The sequence below is a fragment of the Bacillus rossius genome, chromosome 16 (assembly GCF_032445375.1).
Source record: "Bacillus rossius redtenbacheri isolate Brsri chromosome 16, Brsri_v3, whole genome shotgun sequence".
Lineage (NCBI taxonomy): Eukaryota > Metazoa > Arthropoda > Insecta > Phasmatodea > Bacillidae > Bacillus > Bacillus rossius.
In genome coordinates, this window is record NC_086343.1 from 1,413,265 (window position 1) to 1,440,347 (window position 27,083).

General features: G+C 38.0%; 1 protein-coding gene across 5 annotated transcripts; it reads right to left on the minus strand.

Annotated features, from left to right (window-relative positions):
* Positions 1-2,081: 2,081 nt before the first annotated feature.
* Positions 2,082-25,740, minus strand: LOC134540357 (activating transcription factor 3-like). Of its 5 annotated transcripts, none has more exons than XM_063383033.1 (4): positions 25,652-25,740; positions 11,264-11,722; positions 10,806-10,913; positions 2,082-8,378 (listed from the first exon to the last, which is right to left on the minus strand). In XM_063383033.1, the coding sequence occupies exons 2-4, from the start codon at positions 11,687-11,689 to the stop codon at positions 8,130-8,132; spliced, it is 783 nt and encodes a 260-aa protein (XP_063239103.1). In that variant the 5' UTR covers positions 11,690-11,722; positions 25,652-25,740; the 3' UTR covers positions 2,082-8,129. The 5 variants fall into 5 exon arrangements, with proteins under 5 accessions (XP_063239103.1, XP_063239104.1, XP_063239108.1 ...); XM_063383034.1 differs by lacking the exon at positions 25,652-25,740 and adding an exon at positions 25,191-25,348; XM_063383038.1 differs by lacking the exon at positions 10,806-10,913 and having other exon boundaries at positions 11,327-11,722.
* Positions 25,741-27,083: the final 1,343 nt, after the last annotated feature.

Consider the following 27,083-nt stretch of genomic DNA (forward strand, 5'->3'; position numbering starts at 1 on the left):
TAATTCTAATATGAGATCATTTAAATGTTTCTTTTAAAGTTAGTTGTTTTTTGCTGCTATTTCTTTTGTCTGCTTCACTTGCCCATTTTTCAGTGGCGACTTCATATTTTTTAGCATCCTCAAATTCTTTTTTTATAGAGGGATGTTTATTGAGATGTCTTAGTAATCCAGACGTGCTACCATGCTCGCATCTCAAAAATATTCCACACGAGACACACTTTGCCAGGGATTTACTGTCTGGTTAAGTATTCGATGGTGACGGCAATAACGTTATACAGTGAAACCTCTATTTAACAAATCTAAAGGAACGAAAATTTGTTGTGTTTGTTGTAAAGGGGTTTGTAAAATGGAGGTTTCGCACAATATATTTCTAGTCATCATAAAGCTTCACCTAAATGGCTAGAACTGTCTTTCTGACTGTTTAATACGATATGAGGAATTAAACATGAAAAAGTACATAGAATACACTTGATTAATATCATGTTTAATAAAGTCGAAATAAATCACTATCTTGTCCAAATCATCATTTTTACATACTTTCACACGTTTTTGATTTGTTCCTACCATAGAAGCGTTGTTTCCGATCTGTTCCCGGTTGGATAATATGGTCGAAAGTGTAGACGCCGGGATGTCGAAACGTTTAGCTATATCACTTTTTTTTTCCACCTTCATCAACTCATTTAAAATTTCTAATTTCATTTTAATGTCAATCTGTCACAGCTTTTTAGGATTAGAATTAATTTTTCAGGAGTACTGTGTTTATTTCCGTAACAACGTGTGGAAATAAATAAACAACAGTGAAAACAGTGTAGTACAGAAATTGTACTACACCATAGTTATTAAATATTTGCGTGTGCGCATCTTTAACCATAGAAACGCAAAATATACTAGTTGTTCGTCTTGCCAGAGAAATGGTACGGGAGATTTCTGCCACTAGCGCTAAATGTACCCGCCATTTTGAACAAAGTGTGGCATGTATACACGACGTGTGTTATCCATGATGCTTTGTTTATTTATTGACTTCCGCGATGGTGTATATTATTTTAAGGTTATACGCACATATATTTAAGCAGTGAATGCAAAAAAATTAGTGGATGCCTTGTAGGAGATGTTTATTTTAGCGTGTTTTTCAAAAGCGGCAGTTCGTTGTAAAGGGAATTTCACTATTTCGGAAAAAATAAAATTCGGTATTTAAAAGTTAAAACAGCATTGATCTTATGGAGGTTCAGCGGGACCAAAATTTTATTTTGTTGCATGAGGTTTTTCGTTAAATATAATATTCGTTAATGGAGGTTTTACTGATAACTGACTATTCACGTATCTTGCAAATTTGTACCCTTGAAGAAATATATTTATGAACGCATACAATATTTAAGGTACTCCATGTACGTTTTTTATATTCCAATTAGATATGTGTAAACGATTATCATAATTCACTGCACACCACAGCTGTCGCTACGATCGGCATACGTTTAAAAGATATTTTGCGTTTACATAGTACGGAAACCCTTAAAAAATGTACGAATCCATAACAATTATGTATTGTTGTAAAAACAGTTTTAATTGATAGAAAACATTTTTACATGATTAGTAAACATTTGCAAAATTTTTAAACAATTTCCCGAAAAATTCGGGAGTAATATAATTCCCGCCCGGCATTTCGGGAAGCCTATTTTCCCGAAGCACCGGGATCCCGCACACCCCTAAAAGTATTAGCTTTGTAATGAGATATTAGCATTTTCAAACCGCTATACTTGGACACTTTACTGGAGAGTAATGTGATTCATTTTTGAATACTAATACAAATTTTATTGATAGAATTAATCTTCCTGGCAAAAGGAGTTGATAGTAGCATGTTGTTGGCATGATCACAAGCCAGCTTCTCCTGTGTCATTCTTTCAATACGCAGGTCAGTACGCATCTGTATGTCAACTGGAACTGTGTATCTTCACAGGCGGACTACGGGCACACTTGCTCATGCTAGGTAAACAACTAAATATGAAATATAAACTTTTTAACTACATACTGAGGTGTTATAATTTTGAACTTTTCTCATCTTACTGATTATTTTAATAAACACATTCCAATAATAAAGTTTGTTTATTACTATAAAAAAATACATAGTGGGTTTCTTGAGAGGCCACTACGACCAGGTACACAGTACAAGAATGTATAACATTACTGCCCATTCATTAATATAAGCAATGTGCTTGGAAGATAACATGTTTCGACACAGTTAATGAAACATTCACACAAAGAAGTAGAAAACAATACTTTTGATTTTCAGACTACAAATAATAGCACCAATATCTTGCTTAAAAAAACAATATTTACATGTGACACACTAAAGATGCTTTACAAAATTAATATCCATAGATATTAACCAATAAAATTTAAGTTTTCAAAAGCAAACTACAGTAATATTTTTTTAATGCGCACTATTGATATGATAGGATTTTTTTTTTGTGTTGGCATACAACAGGCTAGATCTCATCTTACACACAAGCAACTCATGTCAGAAGCAATCAATGAGTTTTTCCCTCCACAACCTGGGGTTATGCGGTGACACGTGAAAGCAAACAATTTTTAAGTACGTATATACACTAGGTTACATTTTTAAATTATCACCACCTTCATCTGAAATGGAAAAAAAAGTTAATAATCGGCAGTTTTCATGAAACAAACATGTTAAGGTCCAGTCAGTAGATGGAACACCAATGCACTAACTACAACTCATGGGAAAATAAAAACACTCCAGCACAAAACATAAGACTTTATAACATTTTCATCAGTGAGCACCATCAACATTGTACGGCTGACACACATGCAGCTGTGCTTAGAAGAAAACATAACTAACTCTCAAGTTTAATGCAAGCTTATTCGAAAGAAAAGTCTATGCCTTGTTGGCACCAAGAATGTCTGCAACTAGAAAGTGTTTCAAATCCAACTCAATCAACGTCTATAGCTAAACTGCGAATTTTAGTTACAGCTCTGTATACTGCGATACCTTCAGTTTCCAATTTGCCCTGTTGATAGACATTTGGCTCCACCCTGTAGCAGTTTAAGTTAGCGACCTATCAGGGTGGCTAAAGTACTGACTGACCCTCAATAAGATGAGGCATTTTTACCTTCCAGCTGCGCATTCCTGGGACTCCGTGACACAGAAACAAATTTTATGAATTAGTGTCTTAAAATACCTTCTTCCAGTAACTCTGCATTATATTTTCAAAAAAATACAAAAAATAGCAAGAGAAATACATAGTATTATTAAAAAATGTTTAACATACAAAAATATAAAATTTTAGAACGTAGGAGGGTCAGGCCACAGTATTATTTTTTTTTTTTTTCGTCACAGAAGGATGGCATTTTAACAATTCAACCATAATAATTTCCTGAGTATTATAAATATTAGTTAGGAAAATGTTTTGCTAGAAAATGTGAGTTGATAGGAATGGTTTGACATTAGGTTTGCTTTTTAATATGTGTAGAATTAATTTATACAAATTATAATGTGTAACATCACAGGACACAAAAAAAGACATAAGTTATTGTTCTCTATTCAATGTGAAATTGCAGTTTTTACCTCTGAATAGAATACTAATTGAACAAGGCTCTGTATGCTTAATACTCCAGGTATGTACATCACTTTAGATACAAAAATAAAATTATGGTTTTGTTTACTTACATATTTCAGTTATGAAAACACTTCAAGTACCGTCATAGAAGGACTTTATGGAAGGAAATTTTTCCCCATTATTTATCAAACAAACCTTCCCCCCCCCCCCCCCCCCCCCGACCTTTTCACCTTTATACTTGGACACTTTACAGCCTCTTTCTGCATTCCTGCATCTGTTGAGCATCTGTCTTGCCCATTGTTTACTACAAACATAACACTTCACTTGTAAAGTTATAGAAATGTAAGTTAAAGCCAGTTTTCCATTGCTTAAAGAATGTACATTACCAGACAGAATTGTAAGCATATATCAATACCACTTTTATAAATATGAAATGACAGTGAAATAAACTTACCACATTTAACAAATTATTCAACCTCCAGCTTTTAGTAATGCAAATGGAGGGAAAATATCATGTGATACAAAAAATAGGAGGGAACAGAAAACAATATTGTTGAGACATTGGTTGGATTTTTACCTCAGTGACAAAAAATGTCCTGTGACAGTATGTATTTTTTTTTTCCCCAGTAAAAATATCACATAATATATTAGTGATTAATTAGATCAATTATGATTGCATTTATGAAAATGTGAATTTATAATTTCATACCTTGATAATTATTGGTATTTTCTTTTAAAAAAATGCCTTGAAATTGTCACGGAAGGATACTTTAATTTTTAGGGCATCACATAATCTTGTTATATTTATTTATACTTACATATTTTTATCTCTTGTTTACTCATACAAAGTAACATAAGCCTATGATAAAATAATTGACAAAAAGGAAATTGTAATTTAATAAATTATAAAAAACTGTTGTCCTTCTGTGACCAAAATTTTTTTGATTTTTAAGTTTGAGCATGTGTATAAAAAAAACCACAGTTTTGCTAAGTCCTTTATGCAATTTGTCTACAATAAGTTTAAAGTTTGATATATCAATTTTTAATATTTTTCTTGATGTAATTGTTGTGTATTGTTGTCGTTTGTGTGTGTAAATAGTGTTAGAAGGTTGGCGGGCCTGTTGTGATGTGCTGTGCAGTCGTTATGGATGTGAACTGGCGAGAACCAGAGTAAAGCAGATGAAGTGAATGATGTGTATGTAATTTGCTAGTAATGAATACAGGAGACAGCAACATATAACACTATTATTAAATATTAAAATATGCACTATGTCCCACTTGACTGTGGCCTGACCCAGGAATGAAACGTTCATTTTAAGTATTAATAATAGTAAAGTACTAATTTAAAAAAATAAGTATAAATTGATCATGTACTCGTTTTATGTTTTTTATAATACCCCTAAAGGCCAATTTCACCACAGCTAGGTTAAACCCTCAGTAACTAAGCTTCCCTTAAATTTACTTCATGAATTTAAGCCTGGCTTAAAGGTTCAAGTAAACCACACATTTCTCGTATACCCCTTAATTCCTGTAGTTACTCTATTGGAATTCGTTAGAAACACAATTACAAGGCAGTGATATTTCATTTTTGTTTGTTTTGGGGTCATATCAAGATAAGTTTGTAAACAAATTTAGTTAAGAAAGAGGAAAATATTTTAAGTAATTTCTTAAACTTTTGTTTTATAATTTTCATTTTATTATTATTTTAATTTATGTTGTATAAACTTAAATTTTCAATGCATGTATACACACACACACACACATTTGTTTGATGGAAACAAACAGAAGTTCACTTTCCTTTAGCACATTCTTTATTTTTAAAAAAATCATCACAATCATATCTAACTAGTTTTTTTACTTAAAGATTTTAAGTTATTTATGTGCCTTGTTATCCTTGTCAAATATCATCTGACAATTGTGGTGTCATTTTGCCAGCTGCTAAAATTCGGTAATAAGTTAAATGCCCTACATTGGGTGTTAAGTTAAGCTATGGGTATCTATCTTAAACGTCAGTAAATATTTTTTTAAATGTGATTTTTTATTACATGATCGTGGTGAAATTAGCCCTAATAGGAATTAAGTCTTTCTAAACAATATAATGTAAGCTTTATGATAATAATATAATTTAGCATGCACACAACGTAACAACAAACATTTTAAAATATGTACAACAGATAATATTCCATATGAAATGATGTAATCACAACTTCTGTCCCTCATCCAGATGCACTGACGACATCCGAACAGACATTTAAAGCGGAAAAGAGAACATTTCCATTACTTAGTAACCGGTGGCGGTGATCTGAATGCGAGAAACTGCAACCAACGGCAAAGAAACCACTGCACGTAGGCTTGCTTGTTTGTGATTGGGCATCAGCCCAGCCGCAGCCAGGCTGCACCAATGGTCAGACGCCACACAAAGAACACAAAGAGGAACTAATAACCAACAATCACCAAGATCAAAGTTGGTACTTTCATGTGTCTGTATAACTTCTAAGGTGTTGGTTAAACAATGATGGAGCAAATACATAAAATAAACAAGGAAAAATATACCTCTTAATGTTGCAACTTTGACTGCAAAGAGAATGTTCCAAGACTGCTAAGTAATAACTGCACTGCTATGTGCAATGTTGAATAACCACAATTATTTGCACAATATTAATAGCATATCCAAGAATACAGCTATTTTTAACCATGAAATATGGGGATTACTAAACAACAAGCCAAATAAAACTGAGAAAAGATTGCTGTCATAGTCATTGCAGTCCAAGCTCCTAAAGAAGAAAAATGGTAGAAAACAAAATGGTCTGTAACAGTGCCAAATAATGGGAGGATTGTAATTACCTAATCATGAAGTCCTACTTTAACATCTATAAAAAGCCCTTGTAAGGAAATGCAACTTATGGACGAAAGCTTAAAATGTAAAACTGCAGTTATAAAATTGTAAACACAATTGAATACCTCGGGTGTACATAGTGATAAGCCTCAAAAGAATATTACCATTTCAAGGTTTGAGTGTGATATGTGTACATTTTTAATGGTTTCGTTCACAAAAATTTAAGAACAAAGCTTTGTAAAAAATCATTCTCGCTGATTTCTTAATCATGGACTTCATTGTGGCCACACTTGACGGAGTGTTATCACTATTTACACCCTAGTTCTTCAATTTTTCATGAACACACCACACGTTAACCTCTTCCCAACTAAACAAACATACCATCTCTTTCCTGCTTTTCATTCTTTCAAGTTCTGTCTAACAATAATTTTAACCATGTACATTCCAAGTATCAGTAACTACTGTCATGATTTCCATTACAATAATAAACATGAGATTACATTGTCTTTGGTCATATGTACTGGTTCTGCCTGTGGTAGCACCCCAGTGAAAGACCTCATAATATTTTTAATCAATCTATTATCACTGAATTTGCAGTACAAATACATAGAAAGATACAGCCTGTATATATGAATATGTTAACTGTTGAAATTCATTCCACAATTTATATAATAAAATGTAATTTTGCTTACAATATATCTGAAAGAAAAAAAAATAATGAACTAAAATTGGTGTCAATATGAATATTGCTAAAATTACATCATGTTCCATGCCAAACCTACTCTTAAAAAACAAAAAATTATTCTTGAGATTAACATGCATTAATGGAATAGAGCAGTCTGCTAATATTTTTTCTTACACAAAATTTATAAAACACGTGTAATTTCATTTGTAGTAAGGCACACTCGCACACACACAAATAATTTGCAAAGCATGCGTTAAGTCAGTTTAAAAGTGTCCTAAAGGAATGGTAATGTCACTGGTTGCTGATCGTTCTGCCAGATGCTGAATCATCTACTACCTGCAACACCTTTTTATTATAATTGGCTGGTTTTCCACTATCAAGTCCTTTTTATTACAAGATTTAAAACCACAATTTTTCCTTCAGATTGCAAATCATTACACTCTGACACCATGTAATTTGTTTTACAACGTAAGAGTACGGGATTAAGCAAAAAGTCCAGCATCATAATTACCTTCAAGTTGCATTTGTTTGGAAGTGACAAGGCAAGTTTGACTTGAGTCCTCGCTCGTCATGACTACCTACTCACCACCGAGGTAGCCCAAAAGGCACGGTTCAGAGCCCAACCTTGTAATATGCTCGCTGATATCCACGACTTTAGAACATACCTAACTTCTGGGATGCTAGTAAGTCCTGTTCTCAATGACAGAGCCTGACATGGCAGAATTTCCACGATCCGTTCAGTAATGATATCCAACTCTGGCACTGGCCCACGAATGATCTACCAACATCATGTCCCCTAAACTGGATCCAAGGATGGTCCTGTAAAGCGGCAGTTTCAAATTGAACACCATGCCGCAGGACTTGACATGCACTCGGAAGAGAAGGGTGAGGCAATAGCTTGTGAGTGTTTTTCTCATGAACCTCACTTTGAGTTAACAACACAGAAGTAGCCATATGTTGTGTATGTTACATGTTAACTCTGTCCTAGTACTATTGGAAAGAGAGAGCACGCACTGAAGCGGTGGCGTGCACACTACGCCATGCACGGGTGGTCGAGGGGCGACGCGGCGTAGCCGAGCACATAGCCGCAGTGCGCCTCGTAGCCCGTGGGAGACTGCGCAGCGTAGCCGCCGGCATAGGGCTGGCGCGCACCACTGCCGTTGTTGCGCATGCACGTGGGCGTGTGCACGGACAGCATGTCGACGAGACGTCGTCGCTGACCCTCCAGCTCTTGGATCTGGCTCTTCAGCTCGTGGTTCTGAGACTCCAGCACCTCCGATTCCTGCGCACACACGCACCTCACACCATGTGCCCACTGTCGCAGGCTTGTGGTTGACCTTCCCGTCTCACCAGGCCAACCAAGCTCATTCAGATTCCCATGTGCCTGACCTTTCTTCTTCACTTCCACCATCACGATTCTTGCACAACAATCAGGGTATTCTCTTGTGGAAAACAGCTCAGCTAAGCTATTAAGCACTTAATGCAGCTAATGTTCACAATAATTTCATACCAAATGTCAACTGATTAATTTGAATCTAACCATCAAAACAGTGATTTCAGCTAAACTACTTGCAATGAAGTTTTACATAGTGATTAGGGAGAAGGTAAGGACATAAAAAAAAGGCCCTTTTTTAAATTTTTGTTTGCCTTTGTTTTGATGTGCCCCAGGGATCAATTTTCACCACTCAACTTTTCTGACTTCACTGCTTATAAAAAGTTTTTCTGAATAGTTGTCAATATACTTAAACCTGTCATATTACTTCTTAATGGACCCTTGTAAAATTTTATCATCACCCATTAAAAAAAAAATTTGTTTGGTTTATTTAATGGCAAAATAAGTATTTGTGTTTTACCAAGAATGAACCAACCACTACCTATCTAGGCTGTTTTGTCATTTGTTAAAAGCTTAGCTGCATCCGAATACTAGCCTAAGGGATCCACTAAAAGTGCATCGCAGTGGACGCGGCCATCTTTGCATTACTTCCGAATCCTCACAAGCGATGCAGATGCATCCCTATATGCGTATGCTAACTCAAAGTTTCTAGGGACGCAACACTCACGTACAGTGATGTGTACCTACATCCATTAGCTTCAGAATCATGTTTGATTTAATTTGTATATAATATTTTTTCAGGTTTTCGACATAAGGCTTGTTAAAAATATTATAAGCATAAGTGATAACTAAAATACAGACAAATAAAAACATTAATAAAAATTAACAAAATGTGAACTAAACCTTATAAAGATATTTAATGCTCATTATAAGAATTTTTAATATTGTGAGATTTGGTGCTAGCAGTAACAGTATTCGTCCACTAGAAAAGCGACTTCTCCATTGTGGCTGCATTTGCTAAGGGATGTAGGGATGAGTGTGCTGTGGATGCAATCCCCTATGTTTTCGGATACAGCTAAGACTTTAACTAAAGGCATATTGAATTTTCTATTCGTGATTCAGCAAGTACAAATTAAAAACACAGCAAAAGTAAAACATAAGAACAGGTAACTCGAGCCACTTGTTATACACACGAAAATATTGAATACTGTAGCTTACCTGTAAAACCCCAATATATCCCAAGTACGGAAAAGTCCAACTTAACTCTCGAGTTCTCACTATTCATCTTACTGCCCCACTACACACTACAACCATACTCTGCTCACAGATATAGTACCTCTGCTCCCTGACCTGCCTGAAACTGGCACAGGGAATCAGTTCTGTCATGCACTGCAACAGGGGGAACTACCTTACTGCAAAAAGTTAGCATGCAGAAAAGTGGGAGTTCCAGAAAGGTATTTTTGTATGGAAAATATGTTTTACTAATGCCCAAATATAGCATACATAAATACCTTGGCTAATAAAGTTTCTGTAATCAAACCCAGAAATTGTGAGTAACTTTAAGAAAGTAGAGAAAAATTTGTTACCCTACTACTAATTTTTTCATTCTCCTAAATTCAGGTACATTTGCGTACCCGAGCAGTAGATATAGTGATTTGGGTATGTGTATCTAAATTCGGGTATGTTTGGCAATATGTTTCGAAAACCAATAAAGTTCTAAATTCCGTCTTCATGGTAAGGAAGTCAGGAATGCCAACTCTCATAATAAAAAGGTGAAATTCACTTATTTATGCCAAACAATTGAATAATTCTTTCAGTCACTGTTCACAATACCCTACATTATTCCATTAAAATTATTGAGTGTTGCAAAATCTGCAATAATAGGTAGTAAATGAAAATTTTTAATTTTTTTATGCTTTAGCAAAACTGCTACCTAATGGTTCAGTTAGCTTATATTACTGGTCTTTACTTTTGATAATTGTCTTCATGAACTGAACATACACTGAATAAACAACACAATGACCCTAAAACATTCTGATTTTTTGTGAAAAATTCTCTACAGATGCAGTAATGTCTGTCTCCAAAGGGGAATTCTTTTGATTCAAGTACCTGATTTGGCAACAGGACACAATTTCCTCTTAACTGCAATAGTTAATAAATATCAATTACTTAAGACTATAGTAAAAAAAAATAAAGGCTTTTAAGGATTTTTTGAAAACTAAATAGTACTTATTTAGGAAAGAATTTCTAAAATATAGATTAATTAACTTACTGTGTCGTAACTACAGTCTTTATTTCCCATTCGCTGAATAGTTCTGAAAGAGGTATGTAGTAGCAGTAGTATTACAAGAAATGTTTTTTTTTTAGATATCTAACCTGCACAAGATTGTGAGTGCGTTCTCGTTTCTTCAAGCGGCATTTTGTTGCTGCAATCTTGTTTCGTTCACGTCGTCTTCTACGTCGTTCTTCGTCTTCTGGTGTCAGCTGCACCAGTGACAGAACATTTGCAGTCAAGACACCACAGAATTACCACAGTACCTCCTCAGTGTTTGAACGAGGTAACGGATTATTTGAAGAGCATGCAAAACCACTGGAGACCCTAACGTTTCACGTTTCAGAGCAGATTCAGGCAAGACTAACTAATTTACATACTCTAGCAAAGAACAAAGAAAATTTTGGGCTAAGTCGGTTTCCGTACGTTATTCTGATGAACACGCTGCTTCATCTGAACTGCAGACAGCGACAGCAGCAGCCGGAGGCCGGACTCGGCCTGACACCGTCTGTCGCGAGGAACGCCAAGGTCTCCGGGCACGGCGAGAGAAGGCGACACTTACCCCGATGCCTGGCGAGTAGAGATCATCGTAATCGTCATCGTAATGACCACCATGATGACTCACCTCGTCGCGCCGCGCCATCTTGGGTGGCGGGCCGGCGGCGAGCAGGTCGAGCGGCTGGCCGGTCTGGCGCCGCTTGGTCTGGATGGTGAGCTTGAGGCCCTCCTTGATGAGCTGCGAGCACGTGTGCTGCACGCTGGGCGGCTGCGTGGGGCTGGCCAGGGGAGACCCCGAGCAGCTGGTGTCGCTGGTGCTGCCCGGGGTGAGCGCGGGGGCGCGCCCCGCCGTCAGGCCCTCGAAGGGGTTGGACATGGCCATCAGGGAGTTGAGGATCTCGGGCGTCTTGGGCGTGGTGGAGCAGGACCCCTCCACGGCCAGCAGGCCCGGGTTGCCCGCGGAGGACACGTTCACGTTCAGGTTGTACATGGTCGCGCGCTGCCGTATTGCCTCGAGGCCGCCCTGCGACATGACACCGGCACGGTCCCAGCATACACACAGTTTCATTATTGTGTCGTCACGAGATATCTGTTAGGTCGCAGGTGTGGAAACAGCAAAATATTAAAGGTTTTCTTGGCAGACTTTGAAAGGTTCCAAGTTTTATGTGGTGACAGAGTTAGAAAGCCCTTCACTACTACAACCAGGGGCGTAGCCAGGGGGGGGTTTTAGGGGTTCAAACCTCCCCCCCCCCCCCCCTTAGCACCAAATCTTTAATTAATTTCTTATTCATCACTCAAACAAATTTCATATTAAAATTAATAAAAATTTTACCATACAATATTTAAATTTAAATACCGAAAACTGCTAAAATAGCACTATTTTACACCTTAAAATCCTAATTTTCCCGGGGGAGGACCACCGGACCCCCCGCTTTAATACGGGGGGGGGGGGGGGGGAGGGCCATGCTTCTTAACACCCCCCATACACAAATCCTGGCTACGCCACTGGCTACAACTGCACTGTAAAATTGCATTATTTCCAGTTGCTGACAACAGTGGTGTCTTCGATGTACAGAGGATTTGTTTAGTTTAGCTGCTCGGTTACTCGCTCAAGTATGCGTGGCACAGAGAAGCTGAAGCTCCGCTAGTGTCCTGCAGCCGCGACATCTGATGTCACGGGCTATCTGCGCCGATAAGGCACGCCGCGCTCCACCGCAACCACAGATAGCCTCCGCGCCGGGCAGCTCCGGCTATGGCAGCGCGCCGCGAGTCGCAGGCCAAACCACTGTGTGACCACGTGGAGCTGTGATAGCGCAACACCCACGATACTGCCTGGACCTCCAAACACAGCCACTGCCGTAGAATACAGTCCTTTTGAAACACTAAACTCCCGCAAGCATCAGTCGGGGGCCAACTGTACATGCGGAATATGGCCACTAAAATAAACGAGCGGAAATTGAGTTTTAAATAGCAGGACAACACAGAATTTTTTAAACATAATAACATAAACAATATTTATGAACATTCTTAGCTCAGAATTTATGGTATGGTGTATTAACGGAGTGGCATATGGATAATAATGGCAACATATTATTCTTTGAGATAATTTTTGCCCATGTTAAATTATTTTGGTAGCAATAAAATAAGCATGGCTGCAAAAACGCTTTGCTTTTACCCGTGTGTATTTTGGGCAATAGAAACTGAGGTTTTGAATTTAAGGGCGCCGTCTGCCCGGGCACACATGCGGTGCGCAGAGCTTCAGGAAAAACAACGCGATTTCAAAACTACGCAAGATATCCGAGTGGGGTCTGTTTTCGAAAAGTATTTAAGAAATAGCTGAGGGCCGAAAAGTACTTTTGATTTCGGATCAAATTTTTAAACTGTATTTTTATAAGAGTTCAAATTGCTAAAAGGCAAGCTTTTAGAGTAATTTTTAGGCGTAAAACAACCGGTACAGATTTCTGAAAGCACTTAAGGGACTTGCATTACATTACATTGAGTTGCCATTCTTTATCTTCATTGCTTAGTTGTGCTGGCTCCGGAACAATAATACAGATCCAAATGGCGAGGCCAATGCTTCGTCGAAGCCGTACTGCACGGGGATGGTGCAGGGACCAACACCCTGAAGTGTGACGTCACGCCTCGTACGAGCCTACTCTCTAGCATCCTTCCAGGGGCCGCCACGCACTCGGCATTGCGGGGTGTGCAGACCAGATGTAACTACTCATGTCACTGGCAATCAGTCGCGAGGTTATTTCAGAAACGGAGGCACAGAGAAGCGGCGGGCTGAGACAGGAACTTGGGCGTACGACGAGTAGGGCAGGAACATGGCGCATTTGGGCACATGGTTGGAAGGGGGGGGGGGGGGGTGGTCGTGGCAATATCCCCATTGCCCGGGCAACAATGCGTGGATTTACTCTAATAGTGGACGAAAATTACAAGCCTGGAAACATTAAGTTAGGCGATATACTCATATAAAGTTTTCAGTCGTGGTCACGGTAAATTTGTACAAGTAAATCTGCCTGGAAGACAAAAATTTATATTTATGAGATTTTTATTTTCCATGTTAGGTGAGGAGGTAGCTGTTATCGCTTGGCGGCGGACTGTTAAAAACCTGATAGGCTGTGAAATATCTGCCAGCCACGACAGGTGGATGTTGTTTGAGGGAGATGTTATTGCAAGATAATGAGCGGGATAGCTTCTGTTGCAGCCAGTAAAGTAGTATATGAATGTAAATCCGGGGCCAGGGTTCAGGGTGTGGTGTGGTGGCGGCGGTGTCTGCTGCCTTGAAACCTGCATCTCCGATGACGTCACGGCGATCCATCTTGGATGGTCATGACCTATAACCACAACCTTGACCTTCAAAATTTGCCTAAGTGACTCCAAATATGCCCAAATTTGCCAAAAATAATCGTAAAAATTCTCCAAAATTTTCCGCTTTTGGAAAAAAAAAATTCATCCAAAAAAACTAAAAAAAAATCTCCATTTTTGAGGGGGGAAACCTGTAAAAAATTCAAAAATTTGGAATTCGAAAAAACCTCAAAAGAATTTTGGCTTAGAAAAAAAAAACAAATAACCTACAAACGGCTTAAATTCCCCATGAGCAAGCCGCACTAAACCACCGAGGTCATGACCTCGACCATTAGAATGTGATGTCCGCCATTTTGAGCTATGGCATCACTGTTACAAATTTCGTTACGGCCACCATCTTGAAAATCAGTATTTTTTTGCTAGAAAATCGGGGTAAATTTTTTAATTAATAAAAAAGTTTATAAAAATGTTTAATAAAGAATGCCCGCCATTTTTAAATTGTTTCATATTCATCATCTTGAAAATTCGTAATTATTAAGGTATAAATTTAGGGGAAAAAAAACTGAATTTAATAAAAAAAATAATTAAATACAATTAAAATTTTACTTAAAAAGCACTTAAGTTCAAAGTCCTTGGTTCGAACCCGTAGAGGGCAAAAATGAAAATGGCGATGTATCATTCCTCCACGGAAGCCACCGACAGACTGACTTCCAACCACTAATCTCAAAGTATGTATATCGCCAGCTAGTATGATGTCATTTCCGCCATCTTGTTTTCGTCTGCTGGAAGCTACCATCATGTTTATATTGTATAGATAGATATATTACATTGACGATCATGACAGTTAAACACCTAATAAATAATTAAATTCATTTTTTTCTCTCTGATATTTATTAATATATTTTCAGTTCAAAATATGTTCAAATATAAGTTAATAACATTTAATGGAAACAGCTAAATATATAAATAAACGTAAAAAAAAAACTTTTAAGATAGTAAAGGTTGCCGGCAATATATATCTTGCTAACATTTTGGAGGTTATTCCATCCGACTGTCCGCTGTAAGTTGACGCTTGGCAAGGTTCAGACGGATGAGACTACCCGCCGAGGTGTCGGCAAGTGAGGCGAGGCACTGCAGTCAGCCCTCGGACACAAGCGACGACTTGATAAGTCCAATCAAAAAAAAATAACTCGAGTCATGTTTATAACTTGGCGCGGGGTTCTGGCACCGCAGGCGGCACGTAAACAGGAAGCTCGAAGCAGCCATCTTGGCTTCAGCGAGGACACGTGACTATTGGAAGTCTGCGCGCAGTGGGCAGTGTGGGCAGGATCTAGACGAGGCTACCAGCAGCTACAGCAGCTACAGGTTACCAGAGAGTCTACCAGCCTCTTGTCACCGGCCGGTCGCCGAGAGATGTGTCCGGCATCCAAGTGCAGTGGGTCATGCATGTTAACTACAACTGAGAAGATGAACTGAAGATGCAGGGAATGATATTAATGACTAAGGAGTTGAAATATAATGACTAAAGGTGCTGCCAAACAAATAATTATAGATTTCAAATAAACACGAACATAGCTACAAACTATTGTAAAAACAGTCATTTTAAATATGTTGTTATTTTTTAATATATTTATCCATAGATAGTGCCTTGCAATGACTAGAATTACCTTAAATTAAATACGAATATAGCAATACATTACAATAAATAACTATTATTTACTGTGTCATCACTACACACACACACACATATACATACATAGGAATGGCCGTGGAAAACCAATTTATAATAGAAGAAAGGAAGAAACTATTCATCGTAACGCAATAATTGTTTTATTTTTGATTGTTAATATTTGCTGCTTTTGGCTATTGCCTCGTCTTTGCCAGCCCACTGTGTTCGTGCTGTGAAATTGTTCACAGAATTCTCGTGCTGGCAATAGATTTAACATTTGACAGCGGCTGATTTTGGCTTGTTTTCTGTGTATTTGTGTAGTCATCCTTGTTTATCTGTCATTCGGGTGTAATCTATGACATACAGTGCAAATCAGCAATGGAGTATGTCCAAAATAATGATTTGAATTGTTGGTAGTCAGACATCCAGCGCGGCGAAGACTGAGTGTTTACACCCTCGAGGCGTAACTCGCGACTCCTCGCTGAGCGGTGTTAGCACTGCGCCATGACGTCACAAGGTCGCGAGCAGCCAAGTGGCGGCAGTCTCGGTCGTGTCTGACCTCGGCTGTGCCCAATGAGTATACAAGTAAACAGAGATTTCACTCCGATGTTAAACATGCTTCCTTATTTTATTTTTCTCTCCAGGACACGCAATGGACATGTAAAGCACACATTGAAAATGCAGTCGCGAGAACTTAACTTAGAAATCAGTTTTCGTGAAATAAAAAAAAACAGTCACTTTCAAATTACAAAAATTTGATTTTCTCTTTTTAATTTATACAAATGCAGGTAAACAAGTCATCATTTTATGTAGCAAGATTCCCTCGTTTCTTTCATTATGAAGGCTACTTTGATGTGCGAATAGTTTTCTGCACAAAGAAGTTGTAAAAGTCTTAACCTGACGACCAATAAGTTAGGATCTTCCCATGAAGCGTAATCAATCTCTTCTGCTGTTATCTTCCTTGAATGTTTATTATAAATATTTTTAATATCACTATCGACCCTTTGATCATCGTAAGTTATATCAGAATTATTTATTTTATCACAATGTTTCCATCGTTTTGGTCTCAGAGCTTCAGCACAGTCTTCGATCTTGCATGCTTTAGGTGCTTCAGCACAGTCTTCGAATGCGTCACCTTCAGAGTCACGGTCGCCATTACAATAGAAGTCAGCGTCTTCCCTGGATTACTGTAAGAACTCAAACACTGTTGAAAAGCAAGCAAGGCGATACGAGAATTTGATCCTGTTGGTGTAGGTAGCGGTATGCAGTCCCCGCCTTGCAGTGACCTTGTGCGCAGATAACGCAGCAAATGGACTCCAGCAGATACAATGACAAAAGAGTCTTCCCCTCCCCCTCCTGCTTAATCCCCTTCCACCGAGAAGCTCTCCCCTTCCACTAGCTGCACCACGTGGTCAGTAGCCCAGCGCGCTAAATTTTTTTACTAATCACACAATGCGTGGCTCCTGTATCATCGGGATCTAGGTCAATTTCAGGATTGCCCGGGTTCAGGACTAAGTCTTTTCTATACATTTATACGTTTATACGTTTAAATAAAAATTTAATTAAAATTTCGTCGAATTTGTTTCCGTGTCTTGATATACATGAAAATAAAATTGAATGATTTTCATAAAGATGGTTAATGTTAGGGTAACCTATTTGTTTCACAATATTATATTCACAATATTTGTTTCGTTAATTAATTAACATAAATGGCCATTTAATGCAATTCAAAAAATATTGGCTTTATTAAAGTGGAAGCTATAAATACCGGAAATACGCAAATAGGGAATATATAATCAGTGATTTCAAAGAATCAACTGTTACATCTAAAAAAATAACAGGGACGCACAAAAAAAACAGATGTTGGTATTTAAAAATAAACGTTCACTTAAGTCTACCGATTCCTTTACATTTGAGGCGCTACACAATATTTAATACATATGCATTATATTTATTAATTTAAATACAGCAGAGACATGTGCAAAACACAACGATCTTTTGACCTTTGACGAGCGCGTTTTGAAAAAACCAAGGACTCCAACCTGACGGTGTAATCTTTGTTTATTCGCGCCTTTATTTAAAAACATTTATCAAATGGTTTTCTAAACATAATGCTATAAGAGTCAAAATAACCATATTAAGATAAAATAAACAAATTTAAAAAATAACCGACTTCAAAATACACAAAAGTAACATAAGTTTTCTACAAAGCAAAAAATAAATCTTTTATACAACAATTTAATACTTAATTATTTTCTTCCGTTTATTGTAATTAGAAACTTATTTTTATTATGTAATAATTGTTTTATAATTTTGAAGTCGGTGCCTAGTATAACCTAACAAAAGAGCTTTTGGAACTAAATACACGTGTTGGTAGTGAAACGTCTTTGGCGAATCAATTTATATCTCTTTGGCCAAGTACTTGTTCTCTATCTTTCTCGCGCCAGAAACATTTCACAACAATGTTTTCATGAAAACATTACATTAAAATTTGGCCTTGAAACTTTACTCTCATCGCGCCCAAAGAAGTTTCAATTTCAAAAATTAAATACCTTTCTAGAATATTATTTTATATGTATCATCCATTATTTATCGCAAACACACACAACAAACCTAAATAAAGACTCAAAGCAAAGACTACAGAGTTAAATACCGGACAATCTCTGGGAATAATTGCAACCAGTGCGCCCAGCGCTTCTAGCGACAGGCGCTAGCATTAAGAGATCTGAAGATAGGACTAGTATCCATAATTAGTTAAAGTTTGAAATGCCAAGGAAGTTTCATTTATATCACGTGTATTGAGTTACACTCTTTTTATGTTATACAAGGCACAGTACCACAAATCGACACAAAATCATACTTCATAAGATTATAATACTAAACTAATAGCTTAGGAACAAAAATCCAGACAGTTGCACGACTAAAGAACATAAACATATGTTAATAACGTTAAGTATTAAAAGAACTTAAAACAGGAATACCGCAGATACACACAAGTAGCTGTGGTTGTGTAGTCACCGGCGACATTGAACGGCGTGTTTCGCAAGCTTGTGTTTGAACGTGGAGAGTGTTGCAGTCTCGCCGCAGAAACAGTGCAGGAGGCAATACCGCGTCTTGGGTACAAACCTGGAGGTCCGATCTCGAGCGAGTATTGAAGCTGTGGGTATTATACATGGTAAATGCAATAGCCATTGCCTAGACGAAAAAAAAAAAACATCAACAACGCAATAAGAGATTATTGGGCAAACGTGGTCGAAAATCACAAAAAAAAAAAAAAACGAATTCCGAAAAAAAAATGGTTTAGAGATGCAAACGGACGCCTTGTTGAGAATCCAGCTGCCAATGTCGCGGCTATAGGCCTTATCTCGCGCTACGCGAGCGCAGACAGACACTCCTTTTGTATATGGATTACTGTTTCCTCGTAAGAGACTGGACATAGAAAATCCGGGGCCGGCCCAAAGGTTGGCAGACGGCACAAGACGTGGAAGAGAGGGACGTTGTGATAGGTCCGTGCCCGAACCCGAGCTGGTGACAACACAGCCATTGTCATGAAGTCCGAACTGTCACAAGAGCATAGCAGCTACGATGTAGTCTAGTGTGGACAACTGCTGAGAAAAGTGCAAGAAGAAATAAATAGTTCACAATGCCGCCAAACATTATTCGCTCAAGTCGCACATACTGCTAAAAGTGTTCCAAAGAACTCGCCAGGCGATTAAGTTAAAAGTAACATAAATTTAATTTTCCATACACTTATAAATACAACTAAATAAATTAATTACTTCATATGCTGGAGATACAGGTTCGTATCTCACATGTTATTGTTCATGATGTTAGAAGGAAATTTATTTAGGTTAGCTTGTTAAGGTCAATGAATTAAGGTGTGTGTTATAAACTTTATTAATAATAATATTTTACATTAAATAGATATCGCTCAACGAACATTTTCATTTGTTTTGGTAAACCAATTTTCTATTGGCATATTTTCCTATAATTTGAGTGTGATTTGTCCAGGTTGTACAACAGACAGCGCTCTTGGCGAGTGCGACTTGATTCTGTGCCGAGGAAACAGCGGGCCCTGCGAATATCACGCCATTATTTAAGGTTTGCGTAACACACTCTTCAAAAATTAAACTTTATGTGACTTTTTTAAAACTAAATTCATAAGGTCATTTATTTTTACACGAGTAACCATTAAAGTCATATTATATGTCATTAACCCGCCTTAAAAAAACTGAATGTAAACCAAAAGTGAAACTTACAAGGTTTAAATACAAAAAAAAAAAACTGCTTACTTGCAGTTAGTTCCTGAAAAGAACCTTCGACAATGAAGACTGAAACAAAATGCTTGAGATCTTAAAAACAGCACTCACTTAAATACTGATATAATATGTGCCTATCTACAGTCTACGTGAAAATCAGACAACAGTGATAAGAGTCGAAGGACATGGAACACAAGCAAAGATAAAGAAAAGAGTAAAGCAAGGTTTCAGTTTATCTCACAAGATGTTAAATCTATAGTGCGCTATGAAGGATATCAAAGAAAAGTCTGGAACAGACGTGTTGGAATTTGAGATTTGGGTATAATCAGCTATGTGTCGGCGAGCCTACACACGTCGTAGCCTTGAAAACAAAAATGACAAAATAGGGAAACTAAATGAGGTAGCAGTATAACCGAGAACGCCATAAACACAGACGGGCGGTAGCTTCCACCGAGACCCCACAACTGCAGAGGCGAACACTCGGAGAGCAGACGCAGCGAGCTCATAGCTCATGGGCTCATGAGCTGGCGGCATTCAGGGAGCTGGGGAACACGGCGTGGTCTGTCCCAGCAGCTGCCTGCAGTCATCCAGGGAAGCCATGGAGGATCCGAACCAGGATTCCAACCCGAGTCCTCCGGAGTAAGCGCGAAGTGTGTTACCACTGCCACCTCGCTCCATGACACGATACATATTTTGAAACGTGGTGCTCCATCCAAATACTGTAATTTGGTTTATTAATAAAGTAAAAAAAACTACTAATTAAAGTTAATTAGCAAGGGCATGGGCTTGTGACGATGTTTGATGACAAAAAAAAAAAAAGAACCTTGTTAATATTGTGTCAGAAAGACAAGGTAAGTCGAATGATTGATGGAGAGAAAAGAATACGATGCCAACTATAAGCGAGAGGGGAGTGCTAGAACACGCAGTAGATGAGTGGGTGTAGGATGTGCTGGTGATAGGTAGATGGAAGAATATAAATGGCAAATAGAAAGGTTGTTTAAAAAAAATCACTATAACTTCAAAAAAATCCCTCAATATGAAAAATGTATTGTATTCGTTTAAAAGTATTATGACTCCCAAGAATGTTAAAAAAAAAAAAATTGTATGATAGGTTTTTCTAATACCAACCACAAGCTCAAGGGGTGGGGGGAAAAGATGAAAGATAAAAAAAAAAATGCATAATTCCCTAAGTAGACAAAGTATCAAATCCCTTCTTAGTTCTCGTAAAACTTCTGAATACATCTAAAACTTTTGCCTGAAACAATTTTGGACACAACCAACAATTTGTACAAGGGATGACCAACATGAGGTCGCAAAACAATCAAAACAAATTTCGAAGTCTTACCTTTAAGATTTGGCTGCATTTTAATGTTGCATTCATTTGGGTCTTTAACATTTTTGGTGCAATTTCCATGGACAATTTATCGTTGATATTTCTGGATGAGTGGAGTTAAAAATTGATTTCCCTGACATTTGATTAAAATGTACTTTGGCCCTTTCTATTCCAGAGAACAATGATATGAACGTGAACGCTTATCAGCACCTGTAAGCCGAGCTTGAAGGGATTTTGTATCTACAGCAAACAAAACAATAATTGTGCTACTCGATTTTGTCGCCATTATTTATTACTTATTTTGACAATTTTAATTTTTCGTTTTGTTAACTTTGAAGTTTGTTATTCTAACCTCGTACAAGGGCCAAATGCATAACTATCCGAATTTATTTATATAAAAATAAGTGCATCGCCATAACACTTCTCGGTGATTCCAAATGTCTCCAGGTCGACCATCTTAGATTATGCATAAACTTTGGCACAATGCTTTCAGATGTCTTAAAGGAAGCTGTGGGAAACTCTAATGGCCTAATTCACATGGTTCGGCCGCAGATCCCATGTGTGGATGGCTGAGGACAACACAGAAGTGATTCGTCACGTTTGATGTTTTACAGCTGTGCACTGAAGCAAGACGACATATTAATATTGGCATTCTAGCTCATATTTATGTGGAGAATGCAGAAGAGCCGTATTTGAAAAGCTGACTCAGGTAAAATTTTTAAAGTTAGCTTCGGAAGTTACCGAAAAATCTAAACTAAATTTTAGACATAATTTAAATATCTATTTTTGATTAAATATTTTTTTAAGGAAGTTACTTTTAAGATTTTATACATCGCCTACATGGCTAAACAATGTTGTTTGTAGCAACTCTCAGGAACATTATATTTTTTTGATGTACAGACATCTTTGGTCTCGGAATACAGCATTTGGTAGGAGTTATTGTACTAAACGTATTAGTGTGCCAAACAAATCTTTATAATAGTACAATTATCATTTAATTTATTTTATGTTATAATTTATAGCCATCAAAGAAATGACAACTTAAAAAAAAATACGCCATTACAATTTTGACAATACTTATTTAACAATGAGATGTAGATATAGCGCAGCGTTCGTCATTCGGTAGACACACAATAAATTGTTAGCATACATATATTCGACGCCATGTTGAATAAAAGAATTTCTTGATTATAGTAGTGCGTATTGGACTTACAACCTGTTAGATTTTCATTGTGTAATGACCGATTATTTAATTTCATTTATGGTGCATACCAAAATTTAACCTCAATGCGCCTAAAGAAGTACGCAGGCGATGATAATTCCAGTCTAAGGAGAAATGTCAAGGTTCAGTGTTGAGGCATTTAGATGTGACGCTTTCGGTATGTACTCCTGTTCGGTTAGCCCTGAGACATCATTAGTACCATCTTGCTAAACAGAATTATAGTCAGGTTTTAAAAAGGATTTTTTTTTTTACCATTTTTCTCCAATATTCATCTCGCTCGGCATGATTTTGTCTGAGTTTAGTATTATAAGTTTATTTGCACCATGAGAACACGTGAATCTGCTCGTACCGAGGTCACATGTTCACACATCACTGGCAAGTATGGAAAGACTCAGTCATTAAATACGGTCTTAAATTATGACTAAAAAATAGAAAATGTGAAATTTTACTTTTTTTTTGTAATTATATATCTAAAATCGGAACCATCCAATTTGATTGTAATTATTTTCATTAGATAGAACTCGGTTTTTACTTTATTAATATTTTCATGCCATCGTACCTGGAGGCCTGTAGAAGCACTTTGAAGATGCTACAGATATACTCATAAATGTTAATTGTATTTTTAACTTTAAATCTCCATTCAGCTTCATATGGAGTTATGGATCCATAGTATAATATGGTTCCATAAGGCTCTACAGTCTGGGTTTCGTCAGTCTGAACTTAATTCTTTTTTTTGGTTTTTGTGTGTGGCAGACTTCAACTGGAGAGAGCAAAGCAAAAGGCAAGTCAAGGGCTTACAGAGAACAGCGGTTCCTTCACTCTGTCCTCAGCACGACCTCGTGAGCTTTACTTTTTGCTTGTTACTTGACATAGCTAATATTCTCTTTCAGTTTTATATCTTTTCTTACCTGATTTTCTGAAAAATCTAATTCTTCCTTTGTCTGTTTTATGGACCAGCTTGATGGTTATAAAATCATAATTTGTATTTGTTGTTGGATATTGCATTTTTCCGTTAATTTTAAAATAATTGGTTGAAATCTAAACAATTTCCACGTATTTTACTTGACGATCCATCAAACTGTAATCTAGCATATCTACAGCAGCTTTTGTTCTTGGAATCGTCCTTTGTGCATGACTTATTTTTCGTTTTACGTAGCTTTGAATATCTCCACTACAAATGCATTGAAACTGAAGAGGAGGTATACCAAGGACTGTCAGACAAGTGTTTGCATAATCTGAAATATTCATCATTTCATTATCTATATCATCACTAAATGCCGATGTATCTAAACCGGCCGATTTTATCTGAATGATTAGTTTTCTACATGATGGGCACAGATTTGGACCGGGTTCAACTTCAATCTTCAAGATTTCTTTAATTTGATTGTAATTGAACCAACTGTAAAATATCTTCCCGATCTCACTTATCAAATAAGGCTTTTCTACCGTCTCCGCAGAACTATGATCTAGAATGCCACAATTCTACACCTTGTCTTACTTCAGTGCACAGCTGTACATCAAACTTGACAGAATTTAAATAAATCACTTCTGTGTTGTCCACAGTTATCCATACACTGGACCCTGGTGCCGTAACCATGACCATGAGTTAGGCCACTAATGTTTGTACAGCTTTCTTCAAGACAGCTGAAAGTAGTTTTCCAAAGTTTAAGCAACTTCGAAGAGGTTGCGTTGATGTCATTTTCGAGTTTGTTAAGTTATGGTTGAATAACCCTTCTTTCATAAATAATATGCAATATATTATAAGTGCTTATAAATTTTTAATATTTAATATAAATTTTTAATAATTATAGTTTAAGCTCATGTTACGTAGCTGTAATATGAACCTAGAAAGTAAATGATCAAGGTAGGACATCAAGTTGTGTTACAATATCATTCCACGTGTACCAGTCGCATAGCAGCGAGCACTTGCTGAGCAATGGCGCGTGAGCAAGGGTCATGCCATGCCTTCCCAAGTCCCTCCAAGCAATGCTGGGTGGTTCGTTACAGCAGGCCACAGTCGGTGTCAGTCCCAATGGCTCTGACCTGTGACGTGTGGTATCGCTGCAGCGACAATCAATTAAAATAATCATAGCCGATACTAAATCCAAGTTATCACGTGCCCAAACAATTGAGTTACGGCCTAGGAATCACATTAGTTTACAAACATATTTGGTCACGTTTACTTTTCCGTTATGAACTGTTCTAAGTTGCGTCCAAACCAATACTTCTCCTGACTGCGTGGAGACACGAAAAAAAATTATATGCTATTTGGAAAAATATTTGGGATCAAGAAGACACTGACAGTCATTGTTTGGTTCGAGATTTTTAAGTTTGTAAGCGTCAATTTTAATTTTCACAATACCAAACACAGAGAACGTATCTGTAGAGACTTGTGTGTTCGGTCAGCAGCTGAAGCGTGGAACCAACGACATGCGCAGTTGCTCGCTGTGCTTCTCTGCAATGTATCCTTCCGCGCTGTCCGTCCGGTGTTGGCTTGCAACTGAAACTCGAGTTGGTCGGCGCGGGCCTGCGCGAGATAAGAAGTCCCGGAAGCAGCTAATCGTTAAATGTACGGGCATACCCACCATGTAAACACACAATCGTACCTAAACTGAATTAAATATTTTGTGAATTTAACTAATAAACAACATTATAAACGAAGGTATAACATTTTTAAAAATAATAAAACGTAGATACCAGTCAGAGAGTGTTTGTTGTAACGACCTCCTGCACCCCGACAGGCGCCTCTGACGAGCGCAGTGGGTTCCCGCTGCCTGCCGCAAGGGAGGGGCGAGGCTGCAGCCACTGAGACCACTGCTGGAAGTGAGACTGCGCCTCTGCCGCGAGTGACCATCTCACACACGAGCGCACGTGGGGGGGGGGGGGGGATATAACAACTTTTTCCCCGCTGTTTGTTTTCAGATTATTTCCATTTGTTGGTAGGAATACGTGTTTTTAAGGATTTCTCCGGGGAGGGGGGGGGGAAGTGATATTACCTCATCAACCCCGTTCTAGTGTAACGCCTTTGATTTCACATACACTCGCGCGTGGCTTATGTGTTGACATGCTTGACTCACTTTAAAAAAAAAAAAAATAGGTAGTTGTTTTGTTATTTTTGTGTAAACACGACAGTGTGGTTAGTGGCGCGCTGTGGTTACCTGCGGGCGTGGCAGCCTGGAGGACTCGAACCCAGCACTAACTCCCGTCACACACACATCCAGCCCGCCACGCGTCTAGGGACGCACTGAGCCGGCCTTCGCGCCGCTCCCAGGCGGCCCACCGCCCGCTAACAATAGCGCATGTCGTCACCGCGGCGCCACGCCATTGGCCCGCCGTGACGTCAGCGCGGGCGCCCATTGGCCGGCCGCCGGGCAGGAGTGGGGGAGGCCTGGCAGTCAGGTGGCCGTGTGGCCCGCGAACACAGCCGCGCTACGCTAACGGCCGATCCATCCGCGATAGCCATTGTCTCTAGCACTCTACCAATTATTATAACACACGCTGGTTCCTCTCTACCCGCTTTTCCAATTCTCACTTCTTTATTCATCGCATTGCCCTCAGCAGCACTTGGATTCGAGTCCCTACCGCGATCCCGCTAAAGAAACAAATTTTAACAACACTTTAGAAGTAACTCAGTATCATATTTTTCACAGACATCCACACATAACCTCTAATCTACAACAAGAGGCAGTGGCCTGGGACTCCTAGCGGTCCTTGGTTCGAGCTGTGGTGACGGTGTTGTCTGGTTAAGCGAACAGTCTGAGCTACTAGCTGAAAATAAAACCACCACTCATTATTAGATATGAAGGTACACTAAGATCATTTGACCAACTTTTATTTAATAATTTAAAAATTTACACTATTTAGGTTTCATCACAAAATTGCTGGCAGCATCCCCAGTACCAATCAATTAGGCTACAAGCTGTCGTAGAACCAAGTTAGGGAAGCCTCATCAAGATGAATTATTATCCAGGTGATGTTAGTTTTAGTATTAACAAACCTCAAACAGCACATTGCACCGAAACTATAAAAACAGGGATTACACAGTTCAACAAACTTAGTTGTCATAAATCATTTTTAAAAATTTTCACTAAATTATGAGTATATCTAAATGAACTGTAAAACTGCATCTTAACCCTGATAGTGGCTCTCCTGGGGTCAGACTATGGGTCACTCATACACTGTGTAGACCTGGAGCGCTGTAGTGAGAGCCCAGGATACCATTCTTGTACTTTACAAATAAATTTTCCATCTAGCCATATTGGCTTATTGATTTTAAGCCATTGCTTTTTAATTTTATTTGATAATTATTTAGAATGTTTCCCTATATAAGCATTGCGTATTGAGTTATTTAGCATATATGGTTGGACGATAGTTGCTTCTTGCTACGTGATATTTGTGAAAGGTCAGTTCCCAAAGCTCAGGGTAACACATATAAAATTGCTTATATTGTCTCATTTATTATCTAATAAAAAGTTAAAATAGCCGAGCGCTGAGACTACGTTTTAAAACAATCCACAGAAGGCATAACAGGAAATGTATCGAAGCAAGTAGCTCACCTGTTTTCTCAAGGCCGTGGTCGGGTTTTTGTGA